We start from the raw sequence: 12,077 nt of genomic DNA on the forward strand, positions 1-12,077 counted from the left end.
TACCCTGATTGATGTTATTTCTATCAAAGGTTAATTTATCTTATGGGATTGACGGGTTTTGTTTGTTCTGGTGTACAGCACATCTGTGGCTGGTTTGCTTAACTGTATTATCAGATTAGGGTTGGCTTCTCTGTCAAGATTGTCTAAGGTAAAGTTTGAGCAGTAATTTTGATATTGGCCATTGTGTTCATGTTCATCTTTATATTTCACAGTTAAAGAGGATTTAAAATTAAATGCTAGACCAATAATAATAATAATAGCACACACATACATACAGTGGCATATGCATTATTTTAGATGCTTTTCTTGCATGAAGAAATGCAGGGTCTTGAGAACATTGAAGTCTTATTTTAACCACATTGCTTATTGTAAGGCAGATGCCTCTGAGGAGCATGTTGTTGTTTGCCTTGTTTTCTTTCTTTGCCCTATCATGATTAGAGCATTGTAAGACACATTATTTATGGCCTGAGGGAGCCTAAAGGTGGTACACCCATGGTAGCCAGGTTGCTAAGGCAAGCGTTTTGTGTGGCCATACTGCAGTGATTTCATGTGACCTGCACTGAGTGCCTGAAGATACTAGATACCATCTTGTGGCATTCTGCACTTCCAGATGCCTGATCCAAACTTAGCTGAGAAACTCTCTCTTTCCTAATAGGGACTCAGTGCTAGTTTCCTTCAGTGTTACTGCCATAGCAGTGAGATCAGAGATGTTCAAGTTTGATTTTACTTGCTGTATAAATAAGAAGCTTCTTTAGAGTATTCTTTATGGGGACCCTTGTCTCTGGAATCTGCTGCTTCAGATTTTTAGAAATAATTGTTACTCTTTCAGGCGTGATGCTAAGAGAAACTTCTGAGGCAAGTTACTTGACAGCTAAGAAAGGAGAAGCATGAGAGTTGTTGCATCACCTTTGCTTGCTTGAAAAAGTTTGAGTATAGGGGAATTCCTGATGCTTTTATCGTGCTATTTTGTCCTCTCAAATGGTTTTTGAAGGTACCTGGAGTTTGGCCTGGGCTGGTTTTTTTTGTGCATTATAATGCTGAAACTCCACTAAAGTTATAACTTTCTTTATTTCCTGTCTCACAGTATTAATCAATTACCTCAATTTAACAGGACCACAAAATGCAGCGTATTCCGAAAGATAGCTGTACAGTTTTGAACTGCCCAGAATCTCAACAGATCCCCTTATCTCACAGTTGCTGCAAAATCTGTAAAGGTAAGGCAATAGCAGGATATATATAAGCTCAGTGTAATTTTTCATTCTTACAGATTACAAATAGACTTTTTTTCTGATAATTTTGAATAGGACACTCCTATGCATGATGGTCACTGTAGGTCTTGAGAAACTGAATAGGTAAGAACTTCACTGTGACATCTGAAAATTGTTTGTAAAATGTTTAGTAATGTGAATTCTTTGAAACATGTTTTTGTGTTTTATTCCAGCCAAAAATGGGTGGAAAGTCTAAGAAATCATATACATAACTAGCAGTTTTTCTCCCCTTCACCCACTCCAGTGTCCAAATTAAATAGATTGGAGAAATACTCACGTTTGCCAGCATCTTTCTGAGGTGCTTTGAGGTATCTCTTTCAGAGAACTGTTTGTGCTATGCAGTTGTTCAAGTACCTGGAGTAACTCGCTTACCTCTCTGGGGTTGTTGTCTGCATCTATGAGCACAAACTTTGGGGAATATTTTGGTATGCTGTGCACCTTTGTGTGCTACACCCAGTGTGATCCCTACCAAAGAAGAGAGGTGTAGCAAGTGCTCTGAGTCCTTGGCCCACCCTTTTGATCTGGACTAACACCAGTGCCTTCAAAGCTTTGAGCAATTGCATCTTCAAGTAGCTACATCTGTTTCTTCTATAGCTAAATAAGATAAATTGATACCTGGCATGAAGGAAGGTGTTAGACTCTTGGGCTGATTTTAGGTATACTTCAGTGATGAGTGCAGCTATAGCTGTTTCTGTGCTACTCAGCACAAACTTGAGTGATATGATTAATGGCATCAAGCAGAGGGATAAGAAAGTAGAAGAAAAGAACTTAAGAGAAGACAGGTCTTCAAGTCTGTCACAGTCAAAAAGGATTTTTTAATGATAATTTTTTATTAACTCTGCAGTAGCTGAGAGAAAAGGATTCTATGTTTCTTGTGCCTTTCTATAGTTAAAAAATTTTTATGCATGTTGGTTGAGTGCTTTCTGAATATTTTCAAGCCTTCCTGAACTATGCTAGCTTGACTTCTGATGGGGAGAAGAGCTTATTCGATAAACAAGAAGCTGTGGCAGGCTGTTATTCAGTAGCATGTATTTTGTTTATTAATACAACTGCTGTTTAAGTATTGAGAATCTTAATAATAATAATAATAAATCAGTATGAAAGCCCTCATCCTTTCTGGATGACATGTGTCTTCTTAGTTAATGTCAAATTCTGATACAATCCAATACAGGCAAGGAAACCCAGAAATAAGACTCTTGCTTTGCCATGAACTCAGGATTCAGTGAGGAGGGCAGCAAAAAGCCAAGGAGTAGATGTTGCCATGGCCAGAGGTTGCTCTTGATGCACATGTTTCTGTTGTCGTCAGGGAGTATTGGAGACCCTCTAGCACAGTGAAAGTGTAGAGTATTTTGCTCCTTAATGTCCTATGTTAGATGCCAGCACTGTGGTAGCTGTGGTGAATGATAATATTTAAGTAACATTACCTAAGCATACCTCTAGGTTAGAGAGACAGCCCACAGAAGGAGAAAGAAAAACATCAGCCTTTCATTTCACAAGAGGTCTGTGATGTTTCTGTCATAACCACATCACTGGGTCTCAATAGTAAAACATTTTGCCTTTATGGGATCTTCTGCTTCCTTTTCTTCTTTTGCTTCATTCCTGCTGCTTCACACTGGTTCCTGAGCTGTCCAAGTGCAAAAAGATTTCTTTGACCTGACCTCCAAGCATCTCTGCTGCCACTGTCCTGCTTGGGGTCCTTGTTTAGCTAAGCTTCTGTGAGGTTAGGGGTTAGAAGCTCTTTCACAGAAAAATATGAAGCAGAAACCAGGTGGAATGATAAAAGTAATAATCTTTACTGCCAAAAAATAAGTTTGCTATTTTGCAAGAGGCTTGTGTTGCAGCCTGATGCCAGGTTGCATTCTGGAGCTGTTGCTGTTACACCAGTCCTGGTCCCCTGAGCTTGATCCACATTCCCAAGGTCTCCTGTGGTTTTGAGAGAAGAAAGTAATTATTGGAAAACAGTACTGCTGCTTGATCAATTAATGCTTCAGTGAAAGAAGGAAACTTGAAACAAATAAAATTAATGAGAAAACAGGGAAGGAGACAAGCTCCACACCTTTATATACAGATCTGGAAACTGTAGAAGCTTCAAGTCAGTTTCTAGAACCAGCTTGATTTCAGCATAAAAAAGGATGATTTAATGCTGTTCAGCAACATTAAATCATTAAATTTCATGAGAGCAAACAGAAGAAATTTAAAAAGAAACCTACTGAGTTGAAAGGTTCAATCTAAATTTTCCAGCCTCAAAAAGAACTTCACAATCTTAAAAATTTGTAGTTAAGGTGCAGTGTAAAATGGCCACATTCAGGAAAAATGGAAAAGAGAAAATAGGAAAATAGGAAATAGGGGTGGCTAACAGGTAAGATTTTGAAAATAAAATTCTCTGTAATGGAAAGAACGATGCAATAAGGAAAGAGTATTCAGTTAGTGGAGGAAGGGAAGAGATAAGGGGAGAGTAAAGCAAAACAAGTCAATGTTTATCAAAGACTTTCCGTTAAATACAGAAGGATTTTATAAATACACCTGGGAACTAAAAGTGCTAGAAAAAAAAGTAATATCACTGGTAAATGAGATGCTGAGTGTCTAAGCTGTTAAGCTCTTTTATATATGTGCAAATAAACAAATAAAAAAATGAAAGTGACAAGAAATATATAATTAAGACATGTCCTGTAAAAGTAATTAACAATGACAAGGAGACAGTAAGGGGATTTAAGCAAGCCTCCTATCCAGCTGCTTCAGATCAGTGCTATAACCTGAAATTGAATTGAAGACCTAGAGACAGTCTGTTCTCGTGGCCTTTACTACTCCTCTCATCCATTTCATGCTTGGTACAATTTATTTTTCTGTATCTCACAGACAATAGAAAGGTATTCTTTGACCTAACTGAGAAGAAGATAGGACTGTCTTTGACAGGTATGTTTTGTAATCCCTGGATTCTTTTTAACCCTCAGTCATGCTTGTTTCTGTACAGGTCATGACTTTTGCACGGAAGGACATAACTGTATGGAGCATTCTGTCTGCCGAAACCTAGAGGACAGAGCTGTCTGTAGCTGCCGAGATGGCTTCCGAGCCCTTCGAGAGGACAATGCCTACTGTGAAGGTGATACCTTGTACACATGCTTAGCACTGTTGTGTAAATTACTGTGGGATGAATGTATTGCTTCATAAGTTGTCAAAGGGATAGACATATTCAGTGCGATGAATTAGATGTGCAGCATGTTGATCAATTAAAATAATTTCTCTGATAAAGTAATTAAAGAAAAAAATTTAAAAATCTGATCAGCATGGAGGTGACCAGTTAATATGGCTGAGGTCTTGAATTGGAAACATGCTTCCAGAGGGAAATTTTCCTGTATTTTTTTTTTTTCTTGGTATTCAGATACTTAGGCAGCCTAAATTCAACCATTTGAAAAACAAGTCAGTGTAACATTCAGTTTCTCTTTTCACTGCTGCCTGTTCCTCTTCTCTCTCCCCAGGAAGTAAGAAATGATATAGACTAGATTCTGGTACTGTTAATCATACTGAGTAAAGAGTCATTGTTTGAGTGTCTCTATTGGTATCAGGGAGCAACAATCTACTTAATCAGAAGAGAATCATCTATACAATGTAGCATAATCAGGTGAAAGGAACCAATCACCACTCCAGCAGTGGAAACCAAAGTCCTCTGCACAGTCTCCGGTGTTTGGGCTAACTGTTACTGTTCCTCATGAAAACCCTGAGTCTGTACACACGTAATACCAGTGTGCTGTCAGGCCATTCTTACCAAAAAGCTTAAGTGTTGGCAGCAGGATGGGCTTTGACTAATAAGTAGTTCTGTTCAGATTGAATTGAAAGTCAAGCATCTGTGAGTAGATGTAGTTTAAGGTGCTCTGCAGTCCCTCCTAATACCTGCATTATTCTCTGGTGATGCACAATATATGGGATAAATCAAGGCCTTTTAAGACTGTTCCTTTGGCTGAACTCTGCCGAAGTTAATGCCTGCAGCTTGCTTGAATTAGTAGCTGCATTAACGTCAATGGAAATGCTCATCTGTAGATTTAGGTTTGAGAATTTGTGGCTGTTTTCAGGAAAAGAGCATGTAATTAATTCAGCTTCATATACATCTCTCCTTAATTTTATGGTAAGCCTTCTGATGTAAGCCAGTTTTGAGAAGCAGAGCTAAAAATCATACAGAAACAAATCCCTTGCCCTCATCATGTTCCAGGAGGCATCTGACATCAGGACCTGCTGTGTAACTTGTAGCATCAACCACTTTTTATCCCATAGTCTCTGGAGACTATCCTGTGGCTTAGGCTATGGATCTGTGTTTCCAGGAACTCATCAGCCTTTCCCTATTTGAGAGAGTCACTGGAGCAATGGAGTTACAGTGAAGTTAGGGGTTTTAAGAGATTTTTTTCCTGCAGCTCTGTTGTCACTCTGCTGAATGAAAGCAAAAAACAAATTCCACCTTCTTTGTGATCTCCAAGTCTCTCACATTAGAGTGTGTGGCTTTGTGTGGAACTTGCCAAGCATGCCATAAGCAATAAAAAGAAAAGAAACTTTTATCAGCATTGAGGGTGAAATGTTTGATGAGGACACAGTAGATTATCATATGTGAGGCTGATACATTCTTATAATAAGAGGATTTACCAGTTTGTGCGGTACCTGATTTCAATATGATGATTTTTTGAGATTTCTTGGCCCAATTGTTCCTGTATGGGCAAATGACATTGGTTCTGCGTGGTAATTATGAATCTGCTTAACTGCTTTCAGAGAACATGCATAAGTGAATAAAAGATTGGGACACATTACATAAAAGTACTAATTTTGCATATTATGTTTGAAGGCATTAAATTGTCACTTAAAAATGTTCTTGATCCAGGAACACTTGTTCACGTTGAAGGTAATGGGAATAAGTTACACTAGGAAAATGTGCCCACATGAGCAAAGCTCAGGAGGCTGGGTCACTTCCCAAAAGGTTCTCCTTGCCAGGAGTGAAGCTGCCTCAACAGGCAAACCAGCCTGGCTTTGCTGCTGGTTCCGTGCCCCAGCTGCAGTGTTGGCACCACACTTGAGCTATGCACAGTTGGTACATGGGTCCAGACCTGTCCTTGACTGTCCATCCCTGACTGACTGCGAGGGCCATGTGCTGGAAGGATGGTAGGGAAGGTTACAAATTGAAAGTTTGATTGTTTTTGTGGAAGATAAGGGGCAGGGGACTGAAATACCCATGTTTCTCCAGTGTTGTGCTTTTATTACTGTAGCCCTTTCCCAGTTCAAATGTCTCTTTGAGCAGAGGTTTTCTTTATTTCTGGAAAGGGACTCTTACCTTATATACTAAACTAACTAACAGCAAATGGCACAATAGCAACAGTGTAACACCAAGTCTTTTCAGAATCCTATGCCTCGTCTTGAAAGGCTGAAATGGTCCCAACCTCCCTTTCTCAGTGGATGCCCTTCCTTCACTCTGCCATTATTTGGTCTTTAATTGCAAGCAATGCCAGGTATAGAAATGTCGAGTTAACACAAAGCCATTCAGAGAAGGCTTTTTGTAATGGCTAGAGCCCATAGATATGAGAGCTGTTTCTGTGTTTGCACTGCACAAACTTCATATATACTGCAAAATAGGATGTCATTGGTTCTGTGTTAGAGCCACGTTTCACTAAATACAATCCTGATTTGTTCTCCAGCCCTGTCAAAATTGAAAGAATAAACAGAAATAGTGATGCTCCCACTGGCAAAACTTCCCCTTAAGGAGAAGAACAAAAATAAAAACACTCAAAGCTGGTTTCAGTGTGGGTCTGGAAAAGCTGCATAAATTTTAGCTGAATGATGGAAGAGTTTGGCTTCTGTCCTGGAATGAACCAGTGCTTTTCCAAAGCTGTGTGATTTCTGGATACTTTTATAACTTTCTGGTTTATAATATTTGTTAATATTTACATCACATTTAGCTTTCCCTCAGAGTACTGCGTAAAGCAATATTTAAAGAATTGGTATTTCTTCATTTACATGCTGTAAGCCTTATTACAAATACTTTTCAATCTATTTTCTGGCTGAGGCTATTATGCAGTTTGAGATACTTTGTGGGCAGGCCGTCTATGGATTATGCTGTGCTGCCCAGGCATAGGTGCTTTTAAATACAGCATCCTGCCTAACATCAACATTTTACTAAAACAGGTGTTCTGGTGAAGCGTAATTAGTTTTTCCCAAAGCAACATCTGCAGTACTCTCAAATTCAAGATCACCCTCTGGAATATATTTCAAATAGTGTTCAATACCTGCTGCTTTATGATGGTAGAGTTATGCTGAAAAGGCTTTTCAGGATAAAGGTTGTGACTCTTGGCTATGAAGATAATCTGATGCATGTAGAGGAGCATATTTCAACTATCTCTGTGCAAAATCTGATTTCAGTTCAGAAGTGCTGCCAAGGATTGCTGATTAAACAGAGAAAGGAAGCTCAAGAAAGAAGACAGGGGAATACAGTAATTTTTGTGGAGACCAAGACAGAACATGACTTGAGAGAACTGGGTTATTTACTTCTTGATCAAGGGGATTTTGCGTAATGCAGAGGCTGTTTAAGGTCACATATCTATCTTGGCTGTGATAGAGTTAAATTTCTTCATAGCAGCCTGTGGCTGGTGCTGTGGTTTAGGTTTATGATGTCATTGTCAGTAGTGAAAACAGGCGTAGAGTGTGGCTGTTTTTCAGGGGTTGGTTGGACATCAGTCTGCTGGTGGGAGCTAGAGTGTTGTTACCTTTGAGTCACTTTTTTTCCTGTCCCCCTTCACTTATTAAATGGTCTTTATATCAGCTCATGAGTTTTTTCTCACTTTTGCTCTTTTCGTTAATTCCTCCATCCCATTGAAGAGTCGAGCAAGAAGGGAGCTGGGCACTAAATTGCTGACCAGGGTCAGCCCTCTACACATCACAAATTTACATTATGGGTGTGTGGACCATAATGTTTATTTTTTGATATTCGGAAACTTAGTTGGACTAATTGCACTGTACACAACACAGCTAACTTAACAATCTGGCATAATTTAGAATTATTAAACAATTTTTTGTGAAACAATTTTCCATTTATATTCTAATTTATCCTTTTCCTCAGTAACTCTTATAGTTTCTCTGCTCTTGTCATGTTTGTCCCAGTTTCAAGTGTAGCAGATGAAATTAGACCAAAGACTGAATGACTTTGTCTAGATTTGAGAATTACATCAGCTTCACTGATGATTGTCCCTCGAGGGGAGAAGGTTTTCAGTTGAGAAATCTGCTTTTGAATAAGCTGGCTTGATTCGAATCATTTTCAGTGGAGGGAAGTTAGCAGCCTTAGAGGAGAAATTGTCTCTTTACAGAGATTTCTGGAGCACATCAGAAATGCCTCTTGGTTAGACCTTATCAGGTGTCCCCTAGCTCAAAGTTGTATGTTATGATTCTGTTTGGAAAGGTTTACTGATTTATGCCTGTGTATGCTTAAAAATAGTTATGCATTATTTAACCATCTTCCCCAACAATATGAATTTGCACTTCTTCAGTTACCTAATTAGTACAGTCTGTTGTTTATCTTCTTGTTTAATCTTAAAAAAACAAATTAAATTTTCAAAATTAATCTGAATTTCACAGGTTTTAGTGAATAGAAGAAATCTTGTAAAGGATAAATAGTTATAGTCAAATTGCAGTGGGATACACCGTTGCATCGTATTGGCCAAGTACAGTTATCAACAATATATTTTCTCTTAAAATAAGTGTAATATTGGGAAGAGTGCAAGTAAGAGACTTCCATAATGGAGATAAACCTCAGATTATTAGAATATATTCTGTTAAGTCCTCTGGGTCTTTAACAGACAGTATTGGGCTATTTGCTAGCTTTGCTGTCTTTGTGGTATGCACCATTTTTCTTCAGTAAGAGTCCTACTTAAAAGCTCTACAGTACTGTCAGCTTTGTGAACCTGGGAAGGCTACTCCCACTGCCCTCTTCATAGAAAAATTATTTTTTGGAAGTGAGAAGTGTCAATGGTATCACATATAGCTAAGAAATAAAGATTTCCACCTCCATCAGCTGGCAGTATTTGAGTCAGTACCTAGTCATTTGGAGTTGGGTTGGAAAACCAGTCAAGCAGAAGGAAAACCTTTCACTCCAGGAGGGCAGAATGTTATTTCCAAATCTCTATTAAAAAGGAATTAAATGGTATTAATATTAAAATGAAACATTAATATTAAATACTATTAATATGTTACTAATTATTAATATTTTTTTCATCAAAAGCACTGTCATCTTATTTCCATCATTATGTTACTGAGAAATCTTAATATGAAGAATTATAAAAGCAGTTTTAATGTGTCAGTGTGTCAGAGCGGGACCAATCCTTTTTGTCTGCCATTGCTTCAGTTGAGGAAAACAATAAAGCTTATTCCCAACTTAAAGTGCACAAGCAGTATCCCTGACACCAGTTTATAAAGTGTGGTGCCTTCTGAGTTACAGATAGCTCCACCACTTGTAGCAGTGGGATAGTTTGTATGTGTACAAATTGCAGGATGTGATTGTGTTATTTGATTTTATTTGCTTTCTGCAGTAATTATGTTCAGAATCTTTCTATCATCCAGCCATAGCCAGGACTGACAATGACGTTACTACAATTAAAAAAACCAAACAGCTGAAACTAATCATATATAGGGAGCTTCTCGAAAACTTTAAAACCTTGCTACTAGTATCTGGTAAGGAGAGGTTTTATTGTACTTAGAGCAGCCCTTTTCCACTAGCAATAAAAAAATATGATGTATTTTGGCTTCAAATGAGAAATTAAGGTGAAGGTTTCCATACAAATTAAGTAGACCTGCAACCTCCAAGCAAAAGAGAGAAGAAAATAAAGTCTTAGTTTTGTTCTTATTTTACTTTTGGCCCAGTTTTCACTGTTAGCTGGGACTACTGAAAAAATTAGGTGCTTTCAGTGTGTGAAAAGTACCCACAGCCAAATGGTTGGATTTCTTTTGTAACTTAAAACCTCAGTCTAAATGTGTGACGCATCTTAACAATACATAAAGGCTGGATCCCCAAGGGTTTTAACAAAGACACAGAAATGCCTTGCATTAAGGCAAACTGAATTTAAAATAGATATTCTTTCATGGAGAGTGCAGAGCAATAGCAGCCACAGTATTTGTATCTGTTATGGTACTCATAACTAGTTTGGCACAGTTTGAGAGACAGCTGAGTTGTGATATCGGCGCTTTTCTGTAACACGGGCAGTAATCTACCAGGGAGCTGACAAGAATATGCTGCATGATTTAGACCCTACCCAAACCCCAAATACAGTCTAACCCACACACAGGGGCCTTACCACTGCTTACAGGTACTGTCTTTACTGTCTGCCAGTAGGGAGTTTTAAAATACATTGGTGCAATACAATCTGTGCTGTGTCTTCCTGAGAAGAACCTGATACATATTTGTAATTTCTGTATAAAAATATTGATGTTCCTTATTACCATTTTGAAATAGGGGGAAACAAAAACATGAAGAGTGGCAAGTATTTTGAAATTCTTGACATTCACAGTTCAAAATGATGAGAAGTTGTCATACTTAAATAAGAAAAGAAAAATACTATTTTGCAATTCAGATTTACAGACCTATTTCTAACTAAGTGCAGTGCGGAAGGGGGTTGGATCATGAGCTGGTGCGTCAGTAAGTTGTTCTGATTTTTGGAATTCTCTAATTAATCGTGTACAACATCCTTTTTATTCTCAGTATGCAACTGTATCAGACTAGTTACTTGGAGCCTAAGGAAAGGCCCCCCAGGATGCTTTCATGTCTGACAAATAACTATGTATAATTACTTGTTTCATCACGTATACACTACTATATGAATTAATTATAAGATATTAAATAGTAAGATGCAGTTTGCCAAGTAAAATACTACATGATGGTGGACAATATTTGTTTTCAAAATATTCCTGTGATACTCATTTTTAAAACTACATGATGTGTGTGGAGTCCAGTGATGTTTTCACAAGACTGAGATGAAGGCTTTAATTTCTTCCAAGAATCTCACATTCACGAGTAGCTGTTGAGCAATATCTCCTACTGCATGTTTTAACAAGGACAGTTTTATCTCAACAGTCTGTCTTCCTTTCCAAAAACTGGGGGAAGTTGAAATAAAAACAACTCTTTTTACTGTTAAAAATGATATTTCTGAATGCTGTAATGTTATATTTTGTATTGCAAAGCTATATAGAACTTCTGTCAAGGAATTTAGACTTTGAGTCCTTTTATTTAAAGTATTTTTTTTCCTGATGGTCTCCTCACAGGAGATGCACAGAGAAATCGTGAACTTAAGCAAAGATCAGAGATCTAAAATAGCATGAAGGGAAAAGCACCAAGGTGTATACAATATGTATATGTGTTATCTGTGCAGTTTAGTTATGGGCTAGGAAAGAACATGCCTTTGTGTGAAGAACCAATAGTTAGAATTTAATTTTAGTCTAATTGATGCTTTATCAGTCTAGTCAAAATATAAGTCTCTTATTAGTTTAATTGCAACAGTGCTAACACTTATAATCCAACTCGCCCAGTTTCTCTACAACTCTATTAATAATTCAGTAAAAATCAATATACACTAGTAACTGCCCAATTCTTCTTACACTCCCTATGCATTGCTACAGGAGTTGTTAATGACCAGATTCTGTTTTGGGAGCAGCATGGTGGGGATAATGGAAGGTTATTTTACTCTTCTTGGTCTTTGTGTGTACTTGAGGTTATTTTTGTATGCTTTAACTCAGTATGTGGGGTATGTTCCTATAATTGATTCACAGGGCTAGATTAATTGTGATTCCTTAGGTTGT

At 37.8% G+C, this 12,077-nt stretch overlaps 1 protein-coding gene across 2 annotated transcripts in view; it reads left to right on the forward strand.

Annotated features, from left to right (window-relative positions):
• NELL2 (neural EGFL like 2) overlaps window positions 1-12,077 on the forward strand; it is a 147,582-nt gene that overhangs the window by 65,268 nt on the left and 70,237 nt on the right. For both annotated transcript variants that reach the window (XM_032106575.1, XM_032106576.1), the window contains exons 11-12: window positions 1,112-1,214; window positions 4,240-4,368. In XM_032106575.1, coding sequence (XP_031962466.1) covers window positions 1,112-1,214; window positions 4,240-4,368 — 232 coding nt within the window. The remainder of the gene's footprint in view (window positions 1-1,111; window positions 1,215-4,239; window positions 4,369-12,077) is intronic.

The sequence above is a fragment of the Corvus moneduloides genome, chromosome 4, assembly GCF_009650955.1.
Source record: "Corvus moneduloides isolate bCorMon1 chromosome 4, bCorMon1.pri, whole genome shotgun sequence".
Taxonomy (NCBI): Eukaryota; Metazoa; Chordata; class Aves; order Passeriformes; family Corvidae; genus Corvus; species Corvus moneduloides.